General features: G+C 42.2%; 5 protein-coding genes across 9 annotated transcripts; 2 read left to right on the top strand and 3 right to left on the bottom strand.

The window, feature by feature from the left end:
- Positions 1-788: 788 nt before the first annotated feature.
- LOC145880032 (dynein axonemal intermediate chain 7-like) lies at positions 789-7,387 on the bottom strand. The gene is made up of 3 exons (XM_082977684.1): positions 7,177-7,387; positions 6,729-6,892; positions 789-5,902 (listed from the first exon to the last, which is right to left on the bottom strand). Exons 1-3 carry the CDS (start codon positions 7,196-7,198, stop codon positions 5,621-5,623), a joined length of 468 nt encoding a protein of 155 aa, XP_082833810.1. The 5' UTR covers positions 7,199-7,387; the 3' UTR covers positions 789-5,620.
- A 485-nt stretch (positions 7,388-7,872) lies between these two features.
- LOC106609183 (dynein axonemal intermediate chain 7) lies at positions 7,873-9,931 on the bottom strand. Its single transcript, XM_082977685.1, has 5 exons — positions 9,343-9,931; positions 8,826-9,109; positions 8,491-8,628; positions 8,093-8,237; positions 7,873-7,977 (listed from the first exon to the last, which is right to left on the bottom strand). The coding sequence occupies exons 3-4, from the start codon at positions 8,614-8,616 to the stop codon at positions 8,118-8,120; spliced, it is 246 nt and encodes an 81-aa protein (XP_082833811.1). The 5' UTR covers positions 8,617-8,628; positions 8,826-9,109; positions 9,343-9,931; the 3' UTR covers positions 7,873-7,977; positions 8,093-8,117.
- Positions 9,932-12,812: 2,881 nt separating this feature from the next.
- Positions 12,813-14,251, top strand: LOC106609180 (electron transfer flavoprotein regulatory factor 1-like). The gene is made up of 3 exons (XM_014207670.3): positions 12,813-13,011; positions 13,397-13,467; positions 13,634-14,251. Exons 2-3 carry the CDS (start codon positions 13,423-13,425, stop codon positions 13,877-13,879), a joined length of 291 nt encoding a protein of 96 aa, XP_014063145.3. The 5' UTR covers positions 12,813-13,011; positions 13,397-13,422; the 3' UTR covers positions 13,880-14,251.
- Positions 13,416-16,714, top strand: LOC106609181 (electron transfer flavoprotein regulatory factor 1-like). Of its 5 annotated transcripts, none has more exons than XM_082977680.1 (3): positions 13,416-13,467; positions 15,415-15,491; positions 15,649-16,714. In XM_082977680.1, the coding sequence occupies exons 2-3, from the start codon at positions 15,447-15,449 to the stop codon at positions 15,880-15,882; spliced, it is 279 nt and encodes a 92-aa protein (XP_082833806.1). In that variant the 5' UTR covers positions 13,416-13,467; positions 15,415-15,446; the 3' UTR covers positions 15,883-16,714. The 5 variants fall into 5 exon arrangements, with proteins under 5 accessions (XP_082833806.1, XP_014063150.1, XP_014063148.1 ...); XM_014207675.3 differs by lacking the exon at positions 13,416-13,467 and adding an exon at positions 14,512-14,915; XM_014207673.3 differs by lacking the exon at positions 13,416-13,467 and adding an exon at positions 14,512-14,973 and having other exon boundaries at positions 15,418-15,491.
- slc5a8 (solute carrier family 5 member 8) lies at positions 16,394-25,316 on the bottom strand. Its single transcript, XM_014207657.3, has 15 exons — positions 24,183-25,316; positions 23,575-23,640; positions 23,406-23,457; positions 23,214-23,281; positions 22,892-23,046; positions 22,532-22,672; positions 20,697-20,826; positions 20,102-20,190; positions 19,705-19,814; positions 19,467-19,534; positions 19,286-19,372; positions 18,956-19,170; positions 18,632-18,735; positions 18,446-18,534; positions 16,394-18,351 (listed from the first exon to the last, which is right to left on the bottom strand). The coding sequence occupies exons 1-15, from the start codon at positions 24,540-24,542 to the stop codon at positions 18,229-18,231; spliced, it is 1,857 nt and encodes a 618-aa protein (XP_014063132.1). The 5' UTR covers positions 24,543-25,316; the 3' UTR covers positions 16,394-18,228.
- Positions 25,317-25,352: the final 36 nt, after the last annotated feature.

The raw sequence follows: 25,352 nt of genomic DNA, 5'->3' as shown, positions 1-25,352 counted from the left end.
GTGTCACACAATCTTTGACAGCCATGAGTTCACATTTATTAATGTTAAGATATAGACCAGACGCTTTGGAAAAGGATTGTATAACATTGATCAATATGGGAATTTGGTTAGCATCTTTCAGAAAAAGTGTAGTATCGTCAGCCAGCTGGCTTATAATAATTTCTTTACCAGTTATGGAAATACCTTGTACAGGACTATTAAAGAATTTGTAAGAAGTTGGGTGATTAATAAAAACAGGTACGGAGAGATAGGACAACCTTGCCTAAGTCCTCTTTTTAACTCAAATCTAGGTGAGGTGCCATATTTCAATTTGATAGAGCTGTTACCATTTCTATAGAGTCTTAATAGCCTTACAGAAGAAATCCCCAAAGCCAAGTCTCTCAAGAGAGTGGAAGAGGAATACTGTGTCAAATGCTTTATAAAAATAAAAAAATCTAAATGTAAAATTCTTTCTTTAGACTTGAGAAATTTCACTCTACAAATAACACTATCCATAAGTTAAACATTGGTGTTATTACAGATGACCAAAAATGAATCGCTAAATACTGTAGCAGTTTTTACAGAAAACTGTATAGCTCTACGTACTGTCAAGAATCCATGGGTATGTTTTTTGACTCACTGAATAATGTTCACTCTATCAGTGATATAGAATCTAACAGTGTGATGAACCCATCAAAGTTGAAGAGATTATAGTCTATCAAACATCTAAAGAACAATAAATCACCAGGTGTTGATGGAATTACATCAGAATTTTACAAATTATTTTCTGAACAAGTAGCTCCCTTCCTATTTGAAGTCTTTTTAGAGAGTATTAAAAACAATGTTCTCCCTCCGACAATGAGTCGGGGGTTAATAACACTAAGCCTAAAAAAGAAGTGCTGCTCATCGATAACTGGCGTCCAATTTGTGTTCTTAATAATGACTATAAGATATTAGCCTTACTACTTGCAAAAATAATTAAAGAAGTCCTGGATGCAATCATTGATGAAACACAGTCTCGTTTTATGAGGAACAGATATATTTCTAACAATATCAGACTAGTATTAGACATACTTGACTACTCAGACCTAATAACCGAGGATAGCTTCAAATTATTTTTAGGTTTTTATAAACTCTGATTTACCACCCCAAGATATCCCTGCACAACGTCTATTTGCGCCCCTACTGGATGGAAACTACAAGTGTAATGGCTGTGCTCAATGCAATGGCACTTATAAATGTAGATTCTTTATACACCCCCAAACAGGGAAACAGATCCCAATCAAAGGTGTTATCACGTGCTCCACTAAGGCAGTTATTTATCTTATAACTTGTCCCTGTGGTAAAAATGATGTAGGTCAAACAAAGCGCGAATTAAAAGTATGAATTTCGTAGCACCATTAGGTGCAAAAACTCGACGTACCCAGTTGCGGCCCACTTTTTGGAAGCAAACCACTTAATTTCGTCTCTACGTTATATTGGCATCGAACATGTCACCCTCCCTAGGAAAGGCCTGACCGCGATAATTTATTGTTAAAACGAGAGGCTGCCTGGATCTTTAATTTAAAGACCCTTGCTCCCTTCGGTCTCAACGTAGACTTTGATCTGAAGCCATTCTTGTGATTATTGTGATTTTGCTGTTGTAAATGTTTGTAGACTTATGTAGCCAAATTGTATCTATGATCGTACACTATCCATTTATGTTTTTTGTATGCTATTTTAATATGAGAATTAACCAATGATATCAGGCCACACCCATCCATGATTACAGACACCTGTGTGTCTTTTGATCCTTGTACCCTGATGAAGACAGCTTGTCTGTCGAAACATTGGACTTTGCATCTGAGCTCCTAGGGTGTGCAGCTCTCCTTTATTTTTTCAACTGTTCCACTCTGCTAGCCAGCACCTCGCCTAAAAAGGTGTGCGTTTCTTTCGCCTCTAGATTATTCTGACCTATTGATTGACATATAATTTTAGACATCATGGCTCTCAATAATGTAGAATAGGGAATCATGTCAACTCCACTCATTTCAATGATGTTTCAATGATGACGTTTCAATGATGTTTCTAGAGACAATATCTCTCTCAACATCACTCAGTGCCTAGGTTTACCTTCACTGTATTCACATCCTAACATACCTTTGTCTGTACATTATACCTTGAAGCTATTTTATCGCCCCCAGAAACCTGCTCCTTTTACTCTTTATTCCGGACGTCATAGACGACCAATTCTCATAGCTTTTAGCCTTACCCTTATCCTACTCCTCCTCTGTTCCTCTGGTGGTGTAGAGGTGAATCCAGGCCCTGCAGTGCCTAGCTCCACTCCTATTCCCCAGGCGCTCTCTTTTGATGACTTCTGTAACCGTAATAGCCTTGGTTTCATGCATGTTAACATTAGAAGCCTCCTCCCTAAGTTTGTTTTATTCACTGCTTTAGCACACTCTGCCAACCCGGATGTCCTAGCCATGTCTGAATCCTGGCTTAGGAAGACCAACAAAAACTCTGAAATCTTCATCCCTAACTACAACATTTTCAGACAAGATAGAACGGCCAAAGTGGGCGGTGTTGCAATCTACTGCAGAGATAGCCTGCAGAGTTCTGTCCTACTATCCAGGTCTGTACCCAAACAATTTTAACTTCTACTTTTAAAAATCCACCTCTCTAAAAACAAGTCTCTCACCGTTGCCGCCTGCTATAGACCACCCTCTGCCCCCAGCTGTGCTCTGGAAAACCATATGTTTACTGATTGCCCCCCATCTATCTTCAGAGCTCGAGCTGCTAGGTGACCTAAACTGGGACATGCTTAACACCCCAGCCATCCTACAATCTAAGCTTGATGCCCTCAATCTCACACAAATTATCAATGAACCTACCAGGTACCACACCTAAGCCGTAAACACGGGCGCCCTCATAGATATCATCCTAACCAACTTGCCCTCTAAATACACCTCTGCTGTTTTCAACCAAGATCTCAGCGATCACTGCCTCATTGCCTGCATCCGTATTGGGTCAGCGGTCAAACGACCTCCACTCATCACTGTCAAACGCTCCCTGAAACACTTCAGCGAGCAAGCCTTTCTAGTCGACCTGGTCCGGGTATCCTGGAAGGATATTGACCTCATCCCGTCAGTAGAGGATGCCTGGTTACTTTTTAAAAACGCCTTCCTCACCATCTTAAATAAGCATGCACCATTCAAGAAATTTAGAACCAGGAACAGATATAGCCCTTGGTTCTCTCCAGACCTGACTGCCCTTAACCAACACAAAAACCTCCTGTGGCGTTCTGCGTTAGCATCGAACAGCCCCCATGATATGCAACTTTTCAGGGAAGTTAGAAACCAATATACACAGGCAGTTAGAAAAGCCAAGGCTAGCCTTTTCAAGCAGAAATTTGCTTCCTGCAACACAAACTCAAAAAAGTTCAAGGACACTGTAAAGTCCATGGAGAATAAGAACACCTCCTCCCAGCTGCCCACTGCACTGAGGATAGGAAACTCTGTCACCACCGATAAATCCACTATAATTGAGAATTTCAATAAGCATTTTTCTACGGCTGGCCATGCTTTCAACCAACCACGGTAGGCTACCCCTACCGTGGTCAACAGCACTGCACCCCCCACAGCTACTCGCCCAAGCCTTCCCCATTTCTCCTTCTCCCAAATCCAGTCAGCGGATGTTCTGAAAGAGCTGCAAAATCTGGACCCCTACAAATCAGCCGGGCTAGACAATCTGGACCATTTCTTTCTAAAATGATCTGCCGAAATTGTTGCAACCCCTATTACTAGCCTGTTCAACCTCTCTTTCATGTCGTCTGAGATTCCCAAAGATTGGAAAGCAGCTGCAGTCATCCCCCTCTTCAAAGGGGGACACACTATTGACCCAAACTGCTACAGACATATATCTATCCTACCCTGCCTTTCTAAGGTCTTCGAAAGCCAAGTCAACAAACAGATTACCGACCATTTCAAATCCCACCGCACCTTCTCCGCTATGCAATCTGGTTTCAGAGCTGGTCATGGGTGCACCTCAGCCACGCTCAAGGTCCTAAACGATATCGTAACCGCCATCGATAAGAAACAATTCATTGACCTGGCCAAGGTGTTCGACTCTGTCAATCACCACATCCTCATTGGCAGACTCATTAGCCTTGGTTTCTCAAATGATTGCCTCGCCTGGTTCACCAACTACTTCTCTGATAGAGTTCAATGTGTCAAATCAGATGGCCTGTTGTCCGGGCCTCTGGCAATCTCTATGGGGGTGCCACAGGGTTCAATTCTTGGGCCAACTATTTTCTCATCATTCTCATCAATGATGTCGCTCTTGCAGCTGGTGAGTCTCTGATCCACCTCTACGCAGACGACACCATTCTCTATACTTCTGGCCCTGCATTGGACACTGTGTTAACAACCCTCCAGACGAGCTTCAATGCCATACAACTCTCCTTCCGTGGCCTCCAACTGCTCTTAAATACAAGTAAAACTAAATGCATACTCTTCAACCGATCGCTGCCTGCACCGGCCCGCCCGTCCAGCATCACTACTCTGGATTGTTCTGACTTAGAATATGTGGATAACTACAAATACCTAGGTGTCTGGTTAGACTGTAAACTCTCCTTCCAGACTCACATCAAACATCTCCAATCCAAAGTTAAATCTAGAATTGGCTTCCTATTTCGCAACAAAGCATCCTTCACTCATGCTGCCAAACATACCCTCGTAAAACTGACCATCCTACAGATCCTCGACTTCGGCGATGTCATTTACAAAATAGCCTCCAATACCCTACTCAATAAACTGGATGCAGTCTATCACAGTGCCATCCGTTTTGTCACCAAATACTACCCACCACTACGACCTGTACGCTCTCGTTGGCTGGCCCTCGCTTCATACTCGTCGCCAAACCCACTGGCTCCAGGTCATCTACAAGACCCTGCTAGGTAAAGTCCCCCCTTATCTCCGCTCACTGGTCACCATAGCAGCACCCACCTGTAGCACGCGCTCCAGCAGGTATATCTCTCTGGTCACCCCCAAAGCCAATTCCTTCTTTGGCCGTCTCTCCTTCCAGTTCTCTGCTGCCAATAACTGGAATGAACTACAAAAATCTCTGAAACTGGAAACACTTATCTCCCTCACTAGCTTTAAGCACCAGCTGTCAGAGCAGCTCACAGATTACTGCACCTGTACATAGCCCATCTATAATTTAGCCCAAACAACTACCTCTTCCCCTACTGTATTTATTTATTTTGCTCCTTTGCACCCCATTATTTCTATTTCTACTTTGCACTTTCTTCCACTACAAATCTACCATTCCAGTGTTTTACTTGCTATATTGTATTTACTTTGCCACCATGGCCTTTTTTGCCTTTACCTCCCTTATCTCACCTCATTTGCTCACATTGTATATAGTCTTATTTTTCTACTGTATTATTGACTATGTTTGTTTTACTCCATGTATAACTCTGTGTTGTTGTATGTGTCGAACTGCTTTGCTTTATCTTGGCCAGGTCGCAATTGTAAATGAGAACTTGTTCTCAACTTGCCCACCTGGTTAAATAAAGGTGAAATAAAACAAATAAAAAAATGTATATCTGAAAGTTCTGTACTTTTTGTGTAGAGTGCCCCCCACAAGGTAGGAACTACATTCAGATCCTGGGATATGTTAAATACATGTTTTTAACAGTATCACTATCAGTCCCAGTCAATGTGGGGCCCGTCCAGTTCTCCTCCAGGTGTCTCTCACCTTCAGGGTCCCAGTGGGCAACCTGTGGGTCCTCCAGGAACAGGACAGAGTCAGGCAGGGTGACTGTGACCCCTACAGGGGGACAGGTCAGGACCCCACTGTCCTCCAGCTTCATGGAGGCAGAGCCCTGGATCTGGGACTGCTCCGTGGGGTAGGGGAACGGCTGCAACCCTGTGTCCAACAGCTGGGGGTTGGGGCGAGAGACACTTATTTTAACTTAGAGAATTAAAGGCAGAAGTGGTTCTTAATTCCCTCAAGGTTATCTAGTCCCCTTGATTAATGCATCATAACAACTGCAAAGAGTAGTTTACACATTCAGTAACCCACAGAAGGGGTGCCCAGTGAAAGTACATGGAGTACATTACACTGAGCGGTAGGAAGGGAAACTGCTGTCAGAAAAGGCACTTTCTGAACATAAATATACAATTTCAACGAGTTCAGTGAGTTACAGTTCATAAGGAAATCAGTCAATTGAATGATTGGTCTTTCATAAGGAAATCAGTCAATTGAATGATTGGTCTGCGGTTGTGAGGCCGGTTGGACGTACTGGCAAATTCCCTAAAACAACGTTGGATGCGGCTTATGGTAAAGAAATTAACATTCAATTCTCTGCCAACAGCTCTGGTGGACATTCCTGTAGTCAATGCCAATTGCATGCTCCCTCAACTTGAGACATCTGTGGCATTGTGTTGTGTGACAAAACTGCACATTTTAGAGTGGCCTTTTATTATCCCCAGCACAAAGTGCACCTGTGTAATGATCATGCTGTTTATTCAGCTTCTTGATATGCCACATCTGTCAGGTGGATGGATTATCTTGGCAAAGGAGAAATGCTCACTAACAGGGATGTAAACAAATTTGTGCAAAACATTTGAGAGAAATAATCTTTGTGCGTATGGAACATTTCTGGGATCTTTTATTTCAGCTCATGAAACATGGGACCAACACTTTACATGTTGCTTTTATATTTTTGTTCAGCATAGGTGCTGTACTTGGTGGTTCTGGTTCACCTCTCTCATCTCCCATCCGTTGAGTTGTTGGGACTGTGGCGGCAGACGGAACACATCGCAGTAGAAGACTCCTCCCAGGGGTGTGTACTGCTGCAGGTCAACCACCTGACCCTCATAGCTGTCAATCACTGGGTCCATCGGGGTAGGGGAGGAGTCTCCCTCACCTGGACAGGACACACGTACAGGTGAACATGGGAATCACAATATTGAATGAAAGGGGCTGGTTAATTCTCAAGCAGTGTTTATAGTAACATGGCTAGGGTTGCAAAATTCTGGTAACATTCCTAAAATTCCATTTTTGCCAGAAATCTTGTTTGGAGAACTCCCAGATTCCAGGAATGTTGCAACCCTAAACATGACAGTAAAAATAATCCAAACAGAACAGTGAAATATATAATGGGAATGTTATTTGCCTACTTTGTCCTCTGAGCCAGTTGTAGTCTCTCACCTGAGTCATGTCCGACTAGCATGGTATCTGACTCCCTTTCTCCTCCAGCTTCTGTTGCACATCCTCCAGCTGCTTCTGACCACGCCTCCTCTCCTCCTCCTCCATAGACATCACACTCACCGCACTCTGACACAAACACATGCACACGCACACACACAGACGTTAGCCTATGTCACTTTTAAACACCTTTCCATTAATCCTATGACTTTTGTTTCCAGCTTACCTTCCTGCCTTTGGACCCTCTGACAGACTGCACCTCTTCCTCTGCACCTCCCTGCTGTGTGCTCCCTCTCCTGTCACCGTCTCCCCCCGCGGGGGTCGCTCCCTCCAGAAGGGGGCTCCTCACTGGCCCCCAGGCCCAGAGACATCCTGCTGGGGGTCTGGCTTTTCAGGTTGGCCAGGTGAGACAAGTGGTTGTAGTGGGTGTGGAGGATTCTCACAGCGATATCACTGACAGCCAGCTGTTTGGGCAGCTTAAAGCCCAGCCCCACCTCCTCAAACTGGAACCCTTTAAACCTGAAGAGCCACAAAGAGAGAAACACTGTCACAAATTGAAAATACTCAATTGTTCTGTTTTCACTTTATCCAACACATCCATCAGAATGGGTTTGAGTAGAAACAGACTGTTAGCAAGGAGACTAGTTAGAAATTCTCTATTTGTGTGAAGTGAATAGAGTGAAAATCAGACATACGTCTGTGACGTGCCTTGGGTTCTTGTTAAGGTTGGCCCACAGACACAGTGTGATGTTGTCATCCTGGACCACTGTCTGCATGTTCCCCGTCTCAACGTCCGAGTGAGCACTGTGGCCAGAGAGAAACACACAAACAGACATCAGCAAAACATGCTCATCTTACTTTCCAAAACAAACTGGCAGACATGTTTTCTGCATGTCTTAAACATCATCAGTAACCCTACCTTGAGTATCTCCTCAGTGCTGTGGTCATGTTTGTATTGAATGAGAGTCGATGGAGAGCTGGGTCTCCTGGTACCTCAGGGCATCAGCTGGTTCAGGCTGGTCCCTCAGCATACCCTCCAGCATACCCTCCAGCTCCTCTAGCAGCTGCAGGCGGAGATAAAGTGCAGCCGTGTTTATGTTCATCATTCATTTGGTAGAATCCTTATACAGATCAATACCGGTCTCAAATAGAAGTGCTCTTGACAGAGTCACTTTAAGTGGGCTTAAACAGGAACAAGTGTTTTCAAATGCAAAACTGAATTGAGCGTTCTTATCAGACACATACAGAATCGGTAGAACCCCCTTCTCCTGTTTCATGTCTCCATAATGTGACCCTGGTGTTTAATAGCAAACCTACCCGTAGAGCCAGGGCACACTCCTTTAGAACCGGTTTGATCTGGACTTCTGGGTCCTCCCACCACATGTTGATGAAGGTGTTGATCGCCTGCTGGACTGACGGGTCTGGACTCCCGTCACAACGCATGTACCTGTCTCACTGGGGAGAAAACAAGCAGTGTTAACTATGTCAAATAGGGCTCATCTGATTTATTTATCTACGTCTACCAAGGCCTGCCATTATGGTAGTCTCTTGGACACGGTGTCTGGTAAAACCATAACAGGACTAGCATGGCTAATATCTTCAGTAACTACACAAAAGTCAGGCCAGAGTTAGAGCTTAGAACAATCACACACCTTGGCTTTTGCTCTGGAGTCAGTCACCCACTTGGTGACTGCAATCTGGTTCTCTTCCAGTAGATGACGCACTTGATTCAGGTCGTCCTCTCTGCGAACTTTGTGCTGTCACAGAAAGCCAGCAATGATCACTCTTTTTCATTAGGACATTATGAACAGGTTTAACTTCAAGAGCCCTCTCCGTACACAAACACACTGATAACCATGAACGATAAAGGTCAGTGATGGTAATACTTTTAGCTCCAGCCTCTCTTGCTCCTCTTTCTCAGCCAGGAGTCGAGCCCCTACAGAGCAGAGGGGGAAAGGAGTCATGCATCAAACATACAGTACATGCTATTGCCCCATGAGTGTATCTATTACTGATGTATCACTGTGCATACTATTGAAGCATCTCATAATACAAATGGCAGTTCAATAACACAGATCAAATGGTACAAATGCACACACAGACAGACAACCATTAGCATATGACAGAGGTTTTGTTATGGATTGAATGATAATGAGAAATCACCATTACCCTCTTCCTTTTGTCTTCTCTCATCCTCCTCTTTCTGAAGTTGGTCCTTTTCAGCCTATCTGAGCTTGCCTCCTTTCTTTTGGGCAAACTTGAACCAAATCAACAATTCAACTTAATGAACAAATGTAATCAATTGTGATCATAGACACATTTGCAAACTACTGAATTCTTGCAAGTTGTGGGCATTACAAAAGTGAGTGTGAAGGTAAAGAACATAGCTATCTGAAGAACTTAGACTCTGAGATGCTGGGGGGAAATTGAGAACATGATATTATATTCAATTTAGCTAGCTAGCTATATCTACTAGGTCTAGCTTGTTATATCTCTCATGAATCAATATTATGCTGTTCATAACAGTAGTTAACATAGTTACATTTGCATCCTTGGTGGCTAACAAGGAGAGAACATACAGAATAGAAAGTTAGGGGATATAGTATTTAGCTGTAGCAAGATAAGGCTGAAAGAAGCAAAAAGACAAAAACACAGACTTGCAGCAGCATCATAATTGCAGTAGCACTTGCAGTAATGAGAAAGCTGTGACTTGCTTGCAAGATAGCTAGCGTTAGCTAGATTACTTAGCTAACTCTGGTTTAGCTATGTAGCCAATTTGTTACTTGCCAGAGCAAGTACTTAAGCAACTAGCTGTATCTAGCTACTTAATATCTTAACAACCTAACCAGATATTCATTCTAACTCACTAGTTATATAATAAACTGAAAACTGCTCACGATCTTCTCTTGGATATCTGTCAGAGGTCAACTCTTTCTTGTCGATGTTACCATGGAAACGGCAACGCAGGCGTGCACAGCAGATCAATATTTTGGTTTGCGACATGTACAACGATTTATGGCGTTGTTTATGAACTCATGGTGTTACATTTTGATTGTATGACTTAATTTAATTTAAATATTTTTTTGCATTACTATCAAATTAAGTCATACAATGAAAATAATAAATAAATAAGAAAAAGGCTAATTAAGTCATACAATCAAAATCTTGACACACAGGTCCATGTATGCACGTGTTTTGAGAGGATCACAACTATAATGTACTGTATCTTAGTGTGCTTTCAAGGGAAATACAAGGTCAAATCATGACGTCGGTGAGCTTTAGGTCGCAAAGTCTGCACTCTAGAAAGAGGCCTGAGTTCCCGACATGGAATTCTGAGCGGGATCACTGTTCAAAACGATTTTTCCAAGTTGGAGCTCGTTTTTTTCTCAGTTGTCTTGAATGCACTTAAGTCTGAAGGCGGATTTTCTGAGTTCTCAGTTGTTTTGAATGGAACAATACATCGGGTGAATATTGTCTCACGTAGGATCAGATGGCGTCACCGAGAGTGACGCTCCTCGTGCTATCTGACGTAAGACATTGGCCCTGTTCGAGAGGATCAAACCCGTATCATGGGTAAACTGTGACTGACACTGATCTACAAATAATAATGAGTCGTTATTTATAATGAAAGGTGATTTGTAGATCAGTCAGTCGGCAGTCACCTGCAGTTGTTTTGATGCTCTCAAACACGGTCAATGACAGAGTCTCCACCCACTCTGCCCATTTTACAAAGACAAATATGATCGTTCAGTGGGCTCTATAACATTTTATTGACATTATATCCCAAAACTCGGATTTCATAACCAAATACATCCGGTAATAAGCACCGAGCTTTGTTGACATAGCAGTGCAGGTTTCTAGTAACATCTTTTGAGGATTTTACATTTTGCGGTCGTCGTCCTCAAAATTGTTTCCGTGGGTCGCTAAAAGAAAAATTAGGATGACACGAGCTGATTTAAAAGTAAAAGCCTTTGAAAATAACTTGGTATACGGTCAGTGCTCTGTTGACATTTCACAGAGATATGCTTGTTTTTGTGAGAAATCTTTGAAAAACAGGTGTAAAAACAGCTAGCAGGACCCGTCTGAGCGGTTGGCTGAAGATGCCCTCACCCGCTAGTAACTTAAGCTGACTCTACTTTGGTCAGACCCACTACAGGCGGTCGGCAAGAACCGGGCAGATGTGTCCATATCCTTAGTTTTATTTTCTAGTTCACCACCACACATTAGTGCACATAGAAACACAAGATCACACTGAAAACTTGGTCCTCATCAGCTAAAGACGATAACCACTCTGAGCTACAGTGGGAGGGGCCGGAGTACAAATGTCCATTCGGGCACACCGATTGGCTGAAACCAGGAGTCCGTGATCGACAGCTGATAAGGGAAGAAATCACCTAATAGAGTACCACAGTATGAATCATAATGCCCATACAAGCTAGCAGTCAAACAGGGAAATGGATCCAATCGTTTTTCCACCATTCATTTTTCCCATAGGGGATTTTAGAAACACTTAAAATAAGGGCCGTGTTTCATGTAGACGTACCCTGGTGTGACGTTTTGATAACTGTAAGTCTCTCTAGGTCAAAATGTACCCATGATACAATACCGCTTTATGCTCTTGAACAAGGCCACTGACTGACTCTACGAATAATAATGGGCACGTTCAAGCCGATCACTTTTGTGAAGTCGCTGACCAAAGTGTGTTGCATTATCGGAAGAAAAATGTGTCCGACTTGCGCCGACATGTCGACTGCATGAACTTTACAAAAATCATGTGATCATGACGTTTTGACTGCAGTAGACTGCAAGTTTCTGCAGTTGCTCTTCACCAACTTCATCCTGCAGCCACCACCTGCATTGTGCGAGGCTACTGTATATTTTTAACCAATCATTAGTTGTTGTTTTTTTACTCATGCAAAAGTAACCAAAGACATAATTGAAACAGGAACCAACTTTGCCGTGATTAATGTATACAGTGGACAAACTAATGTGATGTTTGAGGCCCTCACACTAAATGATTGTACAATGTACACACATATGATTTCAGTTTGTTAGTGTATGATACGGGATTTGAAGACATGTTTATTTCGACATTATAAAGAAAAACATATAAACAATGGCAACACTGCCATATTAATATCAGAGTTGCTGTTGGAAAACCAGATTGGTGTCTGACTTCGGCTGTCGCAGATGCACCTCCCCCGACATCACTCATCGACTTTCCTTTACAGTCGGTTGCTTTAGCCTTACCACTCAAACGCGCCCAATTAGTATTACTATAATTTTTTTTCAATGAGTAGAACTACTAATGCAACGTTCTTTGTAGATCAGTCATGCTGCGTTAATGTGCTAGTTGGAACTAGGAAACTCTAAAATGTCCGACTTGTTAACTAGTTGTAGTAATACACGTGCAGCATTCAACGAATCGTCAAATCGGAAATGTCCGAGTTTCCTAGTTTCGACTAGCATGTGAATGGGCATTAAACGGCAGTTGCCTGCAACATCGAACAAGCCCAACGTCTAATAGTCAGAACATGTCACTCCGATGCGACGCTCGTCCCTCAACCAGCTGTAATCGGGTCATGGCTAGAAGGGATCCAACTTTTGTCAAATTCATTTAAAATTGTCATTTTTTTTAAATTTCATTTTCAAACCGTTTTCTAACCTGCTGCGTAAATTATCCTAAACTGCTATGAAAAGTCAAATCTGATGTTAATTTGAGAAAAGATGGATCCCTTCTAGCCGTAACCCTGGAATCGACGCGCTGTTTGACGTAATGCTCCCATGTAGCCAGTTTTCAGCAAGGTAGACAGCGTTCAGCACTGCGAGGATTTGTCGGTAAGGGAGTCTAGATACAATGTAATGAAAGCTAAATTATATCGTGTGAATAAATCTATTAATCACAAAGCTAATGAATGTTTTTATAACCGAGGGTGTTTAGCCAATTACGTTACTATTAGGTAGCTAATCATTCGCTTTACCAGAGCTTTGCTACCTATCCGCAGACTTTGTACTGTTACCTAAACTACCTGTTATGTGAACCAAGGTAAAACAAGCTAAAATGCACTATGCATGACACATAACTAGCTAAAGATTGTAAGCTCACGGTATATGTGATGTGACAACAATCAGACAAGCATATTTCTTTCTGAGCTGTTTTTCATCATTAGCTGCTGAATAGTAATTCACCTGTTGTATATTCTGTTCTTTTCTTCCATCCCAGTAGTGAAGGCTGAAGGTCTCAGTGACATGGCCAACCCTTTGAGGAGAGAGGTTAGACAGCTGTACAAGAATGTAAGTTCAACACTGACTGACTGCTGTCAATGCACCCGCGCTTTGTTGTTACCCACACTTACTTTCAATATGAGATTTGCCACTCATGCAATCTTTTGCTGTCTGTCCCAAACAATCCCCAAAGCACTGGGATTATCACTGGTAACCTGCCTCCTTCCACTGACAGCTACTGTATCTGGGACGGGAATACCCCCAAGGAGCAGACTACTTCAGGGAGCGTCTGAACAGTGCCTTTATGAAGAACAAAGATGTCACAGACCCTAAGGAGATCAGAAAGCTTGTCGACTGTGGAGAGGTTGTGATTAAGGAACTGGGGACCCTGTACTATCTGAGGGAATATAGAACCATGAAAAAGCGTTTCTACGAAGAAGAATTGTTAGGCCTGCTGAATATAGGCAGACCGATAGACTGATAGCCTAGATGTTTGGCAGCTGAATCTTCAGTATGTGGGTTGCTCCATGAATTGAGAACATTTGGAGTTGTTTAACATGGTCCCCCAAAAATAATGATTGTGAGCAACAGGAAAGGGGATTCGAATGCAAGCTGTTTTAAAAATATTTCTAACCTATCTATGGGTTGACATGTTATGCACGATGAGCTCTGATTGAATGAAATGAGAAGTCCTAGAGTACCCTCTTCCTTTTGTCTTCTCTCACCTATTCTTTCTGAAGTTGCTCCTTTTCAGCCTTAATGAGCTTGCCTCCTTTCTTTTTGGCAGACTTGAACCAAATCAACAATTCAACTTGATGAATATAAATGTGATCATAAACAAATTTGCAAGCTACTGTATGCTTGTAATTTGTGGGCATTGGAAAAGTGAGTAAAAGTAAAGAACATATCTAAAGACTAGACTCAGGTTGCCTGGGAGAAATTGAAACATGTTATATTCAATTTAGCTAGCTAGGCTTATATCTACTAGATCTAATATATCTCATGAATCTAATGTTGAGAGAGAGATGCTATTAATAACAAAGTTAACTTTGCATCCTTGGGTAGCTTACAAGGAAATGACAGAGAATAGAAAGTTAGGAGATATAGTATTTAGTTGTAGGAAGATAAGGCTGAAAGAAGCAAAACACAGACTTGCAGCACGCTTCCAGTAAAAGGAAGCTGATTTGCTGTCACTTGCTCACCTTGAGTCCTAGCTAACTGGTAATCTAACTTACTCTGGCTATTAACACATGGCTACTTATGCAACTAGCTACTTGGCTTGTAAACATATCAACCTAACCACAATATTAATTTTCTAACTGGTTAGCTTGCTATATAGGTAATGAAATAACATTTGTTGGAAAACTGGTTACTATCTTCTCTTGGTGGGATATATTTCAACTCTTTTCGCGTCCAAGTTACTATTGAAATGCAACCGCACGCGCAGTAGGTCAATGTTTTGGTTTGCGACATGTCAAAGGATTTACGGCGTTGTTTATGAACTCCGGAAGGGCAACGTAAGCAGTTGTCGACACTACTTAATTGCAAGGATTTATTTATAAGGGACCTTATAATGTAATGGAATCTTGATTATATCGTGTGAATTAATCACAATGGATGTTTTTGTAACAGAGGGTGTTGAGCTAATTAGCTACGATTCGAACAATAATTGTCTGTTGACGTTGTTGTGCTGGGAGACATAACGTAACTTTTATCCCGGCACAAAGACACTTATTGGTTAAATTGCAGCTGCCAATTATCTAGCCAGCTAGCTAATCATTCGCTTTGCGACTTTGTCGCATTTTGGCCCTTTTGCACTGTTAACTATCCTACCTGCTAAGTGAACCAATGTAAGGTCAAATGTATGCATGACACAGCTAAGATTGTGAGGCTCACAGGATATGTGATGTGTGCCAGCAATCAGACATATGCACATTTCTGAGCTGTTGTTTTACATAATCAGCTGCTGTATGCTAAATCACTTGTTGTATGTTCTGTACTTTTCTTCCATCCCAGTAGTGAAGGCTGCTACAGTCTCAGGCAGTGACATGGCCAACCCTCTGAGGAGTGAGGTTAGACAGCTATACAAGAACGTAAGTTAAACGCTGACTGACTGCTGTCAATGCACCCAACCGTTGTTGTTACCCACACACCAGATTTGCTTCCACTCATGCAATATTTAGCTATGTTTCCAAAACAATTCCCAAAGCCTTGAATTATAATTGGTAACCGGTCTTCTTCCATTGGCAGCTCCTGTTTTTGGGACGGGAATACCCCAAAGGAGCAGACTACTTCGGGGAACGTCTGAAGAGAGCCTTTATGAAGAACAAAGATGTCACAGACCCTAAGGAGATCAAAAAGCTAGTCGACCGTGGGGAGTTTGTGATAAAGGAACTGGAGGCCCTGTACTATCTGAGGAAGTACAGAGCCATGAAGAAGCGTTACTACGAAGAAGAATTGTCCACCATGCTGAATATAGGCTGACCGATAGATTGATATCCTAGATGTTTGGCAGTTAAATCTTCAGTATGCAAGTTTTAGTTTAGCCGTCCATGAACAAGAGTGTTATTAGCAACCTAAACATACTTAGACACAAATGTTAGCTATATATTACAGTAACATTTTTATTTTACTAGGCAAGTAAATTAAGAACAAATTCTTATTTAAAATGACGGCCTAGGAACAGTGGGTTAACTGCCTTGTTCAGTGGCAGAATGACAGATTTTTACCTTGGGGATTCGATCTGGCAGCCCCTCGGTTGCAACCTTTCGGTTACTAGTCCAACGTTCTAACCACTAGGCTACCTGCCTCCCCAAATGAGCTACACTTGCCTCTCTTACCCACCTCGAGCTGTGGAATGACATCCACCAAATGACTACATACAGTTCAAATGCCTCCAGTTCTCTTGTGTATATAATTGTAAATAATACATTATAGAATGTATTGATAACTTGTACAATGTAACTTAATGATCTAAGTATAAACGAGACACAGCTATTTCAAATTAATATTTATTTTAAATGTACAACACTGATAGCCATATTTTTTTAATAAATGGGAAACATAAGTCAAGTCAAAGATATTTCATTATTAACAATCCTAACTCTACTTGTTTTTTCAAGTTGATGTGATGTAGGCTACATACAGTGCCTTCAGAAAGTATTCACACCCTTCCACATTTTGTTATGTTACAGCCTGAATTTAAAATGTATTACATTTAGATTTTGGGTCACTTGCCTACACAAAATACCCCATAATGTCAAAATGGAATTATATTTTTTGAAATTGTAACAAATTAATTAAAAATGAAAATCTGTCATGTCTTGAGTCAATAAGTATTCAACTCCTTTGTTATGGCAAGCCTAAATAAGTTGAGTAAAAATTTGCTTAACAAGTCCCATAAGTTGCATGGATTCTGTGTGCAATAATAGTGTTTAACATTGTTTTTTATGACTACCTCATCTCTGTACCCACACATACAATTATCTGTAAGGTCCAGCAGTGAATTTCAAACACCGATTCAACCACAAAGACCAGGGAGGTTTTCCAATTCCTTGCAAAGAAGGGCACCTATTGGTAGATGGGTAAACATAAAAAATCAGACATTGAATATCCCTTTGAGCATGGGGAAGTTATTAATTACACTTTGGACGGTGTATCAATACACCCAGTCACTACAAAGATACAGGTGTCCTTCCTAACTCAGTTGCCGGAGAGGAAGGAAACTGCTCAGGGATTTCACCATGAGGCCAATGGTGACTTTAAAACAGTTACAGAATTTAATGGCTGTGATAAGAGAAAACTGAGGATGGCTCAACAACATTGTAATTATTCCACAATACTAACCTAATTGACAGTGTGAAAATAAGGAAGCCTGTACAGAATACAAATATTCCAAAACATGCATCCTGTTTGCAACAAGGCGCTAAAGTAATACTGCAAAATAAATCGCACAGGGAAAATCCTAGAGGAAAACCTGGTTCAGTCTGCTTTCCACCAGACACTGGGAGATTAATTTACCTTTCAGCAGGAGTGGCGCAGGGGTCTAAGGCACTGCATCTCAGTGCTTGTGGCGTCACTACAGATACCCTGGTTCAAATCCATGCTGTATCACAACTGGCTGTGATTGGGAGTCCCATAGGGTGGAGCACATTTGGCCCAGCATTGTCCAGGTTTGGCCGGTGTAGGCAGTCATTGTAAATAAGAATTTGTTCTTAACTGACTTGCCTAGTTAAATAAATTAAATTTTTTAAAAACAAGGCCAAATCTACACTGGAGTTGCTTACCAAGAAGACAGTGAATGTTCCTGAGTGTCCGTGTTACAGTTTTGACTTAAATCTGCTTGAAAATATGTGGCAAGACTTGAAAATGGTTGTCTAGCAATGATCAACAACCAATTTGACAGAGCTTGAAGAATTGTAAAATATTGGCAAATATTGTACAATCCAGATGTGCAAAGCTCTTAGAGACTTACCCTGAAAGACACACAGCTGTAATCACTGCCAAAGGTGATTCTAAAATGTATTGACTCAGAGGTGTGAAAACTTATGTAAATGAGATATTTCTGTATTTCTAAAAACAAGTTTTCACTTTGTCATTATGGGGTATTGTGTGTAGCTGGGTGAGAATAGTTTTTTAAATTCAGGCTGTAACACAACAAAATGTTGAATAATACTTTCTGAGGACACTGTATATAGAAATATGAGGATATAGATGAGATATTGATACAATCTGTCAGGACATTCATGAGTCACGTGAAAAACAGCGGCACTGGGGAGGGAGAAGTATGAGAAGAAAGAGCAACTGTTAAGTCATGGTTTTATCAGTATGTTATGTAGGAAGACTGCTCTTTGTAAAATCCAACTCGTGGACATTGCAGAAGCCAGGGTTATTGTTTCCCAATTTGTTCTCTCTGTTTTTTGTGAGGTCCAGCTTTCCTGCTCTTCTCATGGCCTAGGTATGAATGAGAGCTAAATTAATACAGGAAAGTGGTTGAAAGAGAGAGAACATCTTGGAGGTTATTTATTGAAACACTCAAATCACTTACCCTTTCTTTAAAGAGCTTGTAAAAGCAAAATAACATTGTATCTTCTTTCATCAAAGTCACCCTTGGTTCCAAATTCAACTTCATACCCCCTGGAAAGAGACACGTTTTAGTGTAAAAAAAAAACATGTTAATTAGACACAACATGTAATACGGTAAGAAGCAACACTACCATTTGGGAAAGAGTACCTGAAAGTAGACTGACCACCAGTCCAACAGCCAGTGTTGTAAGTGTCCCAATAGGACTGAAGTAGAGATAGGACAGGGAGTACAAGTTATCAGCCAGGAAGGGTCTGTAGAGGAGACAAACATAGTGGCATCCAACAGTTATAACGTTGCATATATTGTTTACAGCTGATGCAATTCGCTATTCTAACATGACAAAATTATTCCTGTTCTACAGTACATTTCTAACTGAATATTTGTTTTAACTGTGCCCATATCAATATACTTGTTCCCTTCAGCAAAAGTGTGTCCTGTCCTTAACCAAAGATACTGAAGCCCACAACGTACCTCTCTGCTGTATTTTGCTGTAGTACTGTAGTGTATAGGCTTGGTTCTGTTGGGGATGCGGTCCAGTTGAACACACCGGCTGCGGTTGTGAAGTTACAGCCATGTGTGGTCAGACCCAGAGGCCTGCTCTGCTCTGGTAGAGGAGGGTAAAACTGGGCCCCTATCCCCACCCACAGAGACATAACCAGCCCAGAGAGCAGACCAGCCAAGCCCCCCTGCAGCACAGAACACACAGAAATAACACATCAACACTTCAACATAAACATTCAGAGAGATTAGCTAACAGTTAGACACTTATAATCCTGCTTTTGTTAAAGAGACTGTACTGACTGTGGCATTGGCGTATGGACAGAGGATCCCCAGCGAGAAGAGACCCAGTAAAGGCCCTCCGATGATCCCAAAGATACTGATAGCTGCCTACAGGAGGAGACAGAGACATATTTTAGAGTTGCGAACCTCAAGACAACATATTCTTTGTAGAAGGACATACTCCTTTTGTTGTATCGCATACCTGCAGCAGACTTCCCATGAGTGAGGCTATGCCAGCCATTCCAATACAGAGAGCCCCATACAGAAAGCCTAGAATGGAACATAGGGATAGCAGTTAAAATCATGATAAATCATGGTTTATTCATTTCTAATATCAGCAAGAATATATCAATAAGAAGATAAATATATCATCAAACATGAATATAGCTCTCTGAGTTCTGTGGTAAACGCAAAGACACCTATTGATATTATACACTCACTGAGGCCTTTAGAGGTCCAGGACAGGTGTTTCTCTGACATGTGTGTGTACGGCTTGATCAGGTCTTCAATAGTCACGGCAGCCAGAGCATTGACACTGGACGATACTGTACTATGGACGAGAGAGAGCAAATATAATGCCATTATTTACCTAGAAATGTAACATACAGTGTGTGTGAGTGCTATGGAAATAGTCATCTTTTTGTCCCACCATAGGCTGTGAGAGTAAACGTTTTGTCATAGTCGTGATATTATGAACCATGAGATATTGCATACAGTACAAATAGTAACAAAAGGGCACTTAATCTAGTAGACATATAACATAATGTAACATACTAACATAATCAAACGTAAGATTAAGTTTGACATACAGTATAAGTACTAGATGGGAATAGTAACCTTAGGGTCCCACTGTAGGCTGCAGCCACAAACAATCCTGGCAGTCCAGGGTAGTCTCTCAGGATGTCCATCACCATATATGGCATCAGCTGCACAGAGAAAGAGGGCGTGGTCAGTAGTCTATCTGAGTGGTACCACTGGGTTTGGGTTATTTGAGATATTTTCCTGGGAACAATCTGGATGAGTGGCCGGTGCGGGGAAAAAAACAGTTTTCCCACAAAAAAAATAGTTTAAGGTGGTTACACTTAGTGGCGGTGAATGTTATCAGTTTAAACAAATATTTTAGAAAATATATCTATAAAGTGGCAGTCTTGCAGAATAGTAATATTGACCGTGCCTGGTATTTATGTAGGTTAGCATTTTTCATCATGAATCTTGTTCTGGAGGCAGCTCTGCAGAGGGGTCACTAGCTGACACAGCCACAAAATCTGTCATAAAATCTCAACCCTAACATTAATCACACTGCTGACCCTAATACCTAACCTGGCCCATCTATCAGAAATCGCTCAGTTCTGCCTCCAGGACAAGACTCATCCCAATAAACGTCAACCTGCAGTCCTTATTAAAGTGTTATTTCCTGGTTTGTGTCCTCAACCTGATCTGGAGCAGACACCATGCCTGCTGTCCAGGGGTCACAGTGCTTGTAGACGGAGTACAGACACAGCCCCGCAAACACAGAACACAGCAAGATGACCCACAGTCCTAATAGGTTTATGTAGAGAGACCTGGGAATAGAATACAGAGAGAGAGAGAAGAGTGACAGAAAGAGGGGATCGAGAGAGAAAGGAGAGAGAGAAAGAGAGCGAGAACGGGGAGGGGGAGAGAGCGAGTTTGTGTTATCAGAAGGACGAGTAGGCGTTTATCAGTGCAATTTTGGTGGCCAACGATCTGAAAAAGAGGTTTATCTAATGTTCCTTTGTTAGATTTTTAGCTCATCTTGCTCTGGCTACTATTAGTTGTTGATGTGCATAACTGAGGGAGAGAGAGCCTACCTTTTCATGGTTGGTTGATCAATAAGACTGGTGGGTCCCAAAAGTAAGGGGACTCCCGTGGTGTTTACATATTTGCAGAAATCCATTCAGGTGTATTTTGTGGCTTTTGGCGAATGCGTCCTAGCTAACAATCTAAAGTTGTGCTGTTGCAAACTGCCTGTAAACACCAGTGGTGTAAAGTACTTAAGTGAAAATACTTTAAATTACTACTTAAGTAGTTTTTTTGGGTATCAGTACTTTTCTATTTATTTTTTGGACTACTTTTACTTCACTACATTCCTAAAGAAAGAATGTACTTTTTATACTATACATTTTCCCTGACACGCAAAAGTCCCTGTTACATTTGGAATGCTTAGCAGGACAGGAAAATGGACCAATTCACATCCCTGGTCATCCCTACTGCCTCTGATCTGGCGGACTCACTAAACACAAATTCTTTTTTTGGTAAATGATGTGTGTTGGAGTGTGCTCCTAGCTATCCCTATATTAAAAAAACAAGAAAATCGCACCCTTTGGTTTACTTTTGATACTTAAGTATATTTAAAACCAAATACTTTCAGACTTTTACTCAAATGGCTTGTTTGTATAAAGCCCTACTGTATCTCTGATTTGCTATAGCGCACCGGTCTGTGTAGACTTGGAGTCTTGGACGAGACAGATGTTTTTATTCGATTTAATTTACTGCAGTGTCTATTAATGGTCCAAATGCTCGCCCACTTTCCCACTCTATATTATTATTTTTTACTTTTTACCCCTAATTGGTAGTTACAGTCTTGTCCCATCACTGCAACTCCCTTACGGATTCGGGAGAGGCAAAGGTCGAGAGTCATGCGTCCTCCAAAACACAGCTTCTTGACACACTGCTCGCTTACCCGTAAGCCAGCCGCAATGTGTCAGCAGAAACACTGTCCAGCTGCTCACCGAAGTCAGCTTGTAGGCGCCAGGCCCGCCACAAGGAGTCGCTAGAGTGCAATGGGACAAGAAAATCCCGGCTGGCCAAACCCTCCCCTAACCCGGATGACACTGGGCCATGTGTGCGTCGCCTCATGAGTCTCCTGGTCAAGGCCGGCTGTGACACAGCCTGGGATCGAACCCGGGTCTGTAGTGACGCCTCAAGCACTGCAATGCAGTGCCTTAGACCGCTGCGCCACTCAGGAGCTCCCACTCTATATTTTTATTGAATTTTCACAAATGCCTTAGTATACGTGATTCCCAAACATTCTAAGAATTGATGAACGTTAAAAATACCATATCTAAGTGCTCGCTTGCCAGATCTTTTTCTTTTTTAAGTGTCATATTCTTCCTGGGGGTGTAGATGAACACATTTGAATAAGATTTCATGTTGCTAAAGTGCTGTCAGTTCCACTTTTAATACTGGGGCAAACAGGAAATAGATCTTCATGCTCTACTCTATCCTTCCAGGAAGATGATGACTCACATTTTGGCGTGAGTCATGGATTTGCAAGAGATGTATCTCTGCACCTGGGCTTGGTTGATCCCATAGATACTGGTCCAGACAAACGTGCCTCCAAATGTGATTGTCCAGAAGGTGTGCCTCCTCAGTGGACTAGCATCAAAGCTATAAAGGAGAGAGAGTGAGAGAGAGAGAGAGAGAGAGAGAGAGAGAGAGAGAGAGAGAGAGAGAGAGAGAGAGAGAGAGAGAGAGAGAGAGCGAGAGAGAGATTCAGTACGCCCTTTTGCAATGTCTTGTATTTTGTGCCAACATACTGCACAAAGTCCAGGTGCAGACTCTTCTCCTGCTCTTTTACATTTATAATCTCCATGACAATCTACCCACTCCCAGAAGTTGAGTCGTCCTCCGAACTCTGCGTGGTTGAGGATGTTGGCGACTCCTCCCTGCAGGACCACGGCTCTGATGATGACAGACAGGAAGCCTGCCACCATGATGCCCACCTGGAACACATCCGTCCACACCACCGCCTTCAGACCGCCCTGTCACAATACACACCACAGCCGTGTTACATATATGGTTTAAAGGTCACCGCAAAGGTCACCACAGTGCTACATGTCTCAATAAAACCTCCATCTGTATTTCCCTTACATCAGGGGATAAATGGTGTTTATAGCATTATTTATTGACATCACTGCCTGTCCAGTACCATAGCGCAGTAAAAGGTGCAAACCACTCCTGTTGAAATGACAGCACCCCAGAGATCCATCCCAGTCACTGGAGAGAGGAGGAAAAAAGAGAGAGAGAGGGACGTCATTTAGCAGAGGAGTGGTTTCAAGTGCACTCAATGCCGATGGGGCATGAAATGAAATTCTTTCATGACTTTTAGAGACTACTGCACCTTGGTTTAATGCCAGAGCTGGAGCATAAATGACTATTCCCGTGTAGAGTATCTGGGAGACAGAGAGACATAATATGTGGCTCTTATAATCATCTGTAGCACAAGGTTTGTTCTCATGTTCATGTAATTCATAATATGTGGGGTGAAAGTGTTGTGATAAGGTACTCACAGTCTGAACAATGAACATCACTGTCCCTAACAGACGGGTGGCTCTGTTGAACCGTATTTCCAGATACTGCAGAATGATGACCATGAAGAGAAAAAAGAAATATGACACTTTTCTGTTACATTTCCCATGGACAGGACAGTGACATGAATTCATGTGTGAAGCCCAAAAGACAAAGCAAAGAGTATAGAAAGTAAGAGGATGAGATGACAAGACTGTGCCAGGATTGTTTCAGTCAGCTAATGAAGATAAAACACTGACCCATATTTTAGCTGTTTGAATCATAATCATAATCTAATCATCAGCCTGTGCAGCGATATTAAGTAATGGAACCGTGACTTCTATGATTACTATACCTGAAACAGCAATCTGTTTGTTTTATAGAAAAACTACACAATTAGGTCAGTATTTTATTTCCTGAATAGATTGCATTTGTCAATTGGTCACTTTGAACAAAACGTTGTGACCCCCAAGATATTGATTTCGGGGATTTAGAATTACTTAGAATTTGCATTGCAATTAATCAGGATAATCTCTACCAAACATGTTATACTATTTCTGTTGAATAGAATAGATCACAACTCAACTCAACAGGGTGGATTGATTCTAACCTCATAGGTACTTGTGATGCCCAGCCTGTAGAAGACAGGGAGGAAGACCTCTGAGCTGACCACCACCACCAGCACATAGGAGAGGCTGAAGAGACCGTAGCTTGCCCCATATCGGTACACCTCGGCTGGGGTGGCCAGCACTGTGATAGCCGACATGAAGCTGGCAGTCAGGGACAGAGCCACAGGTACGGCTGTCATACTCTGGCCCCCCATCAGAAACTCTCTGGAGCTGCTCTGGCCCCTTCCGACGATGGCATAGTACACCCCGATGGCTGCAGACACCAGCAGCATCAGAGCAAAGACAGCATAGTCCGCAGCGACAAAGGATCCAATCACTGGAGAGGCTGCCATTGTAGCCATCTGATTGTGAGGTATAGGCGACTGTACTCAGTGGAAGATTGTCCTATTCCACAACGAACGGCAGAGAATTCGTATTTCTCTATGAAATCTATGATAGCTCACAGTAGGCTGCTGTGTTTTCAGATAAAATTGTGTCCTTGTCCATATGTCCTTGTCACAGAAAGGATATGAGCTGAAACAGGATAGCAGTGAGCTATGATGTCTTCACTGCCTGTGTGTTTCTCAAAGACATTACTAGCAGGTAGCAGTGAGCCCACCTCTCCACAAAATCAAGAGCTGGGATTGTTCTGTTGGCTGAACCGATAAGTACCCTTGTCATCAGCCCTACCCCCTGGATGGCTGGTACACACAGAGGCATGCACGCACACACACACACACACACACACACACACACACACACACACACACACACACACACACACACACACACACACAAGCATGTACACACACTTCTGAAAAAGTTTGAACCCCAGAGAAAATATACTAACATTTCTTTATACTAACATGTCCAGTCCAGTATGTCATGTCCACTAGTTAGTACATGTATGGACCACAGGAGGTTGGTGGCACCTTAATTGGGGAGGATGGGCTCGTGTTAATGGCTGGAGCAGCATAGGTGGAATGGTAGCAAATACATCCATGTGTTTAATGCCATTCCATTTTCTCTGTTCCACCCATTATTATGAGCCGTCCTCCCCTCAGCAGCCGCCACTGGTATGGACACTGTATGGACACTGACTGAGCTGTCCTTGAGAAACAAAAGTATCCAGGAAGTAATCCTTGAAGTTGTTGCAAAACCACGCAACCTTC

The sequence above is a fragment of the Salmo salar genome, chromosome 07 (genome assembly GCF_965601325.2).
Source record: "Salmo salar chromosome 07, fSalSal1, whole genome shotgun sequence".
NCBI classification, from domain to species: domain Eukaryota; kingdom Metazoa; phylum Chordata; class Actinopteri; order Salmoniformes; family Salmonidae; genus Salmo; species Salmo salar.
The sequence above is the reverse complement of the archived record's forward strand: the minus strand, read 5'-3'. Positions and strand labels throughout refer to the sequence as shown.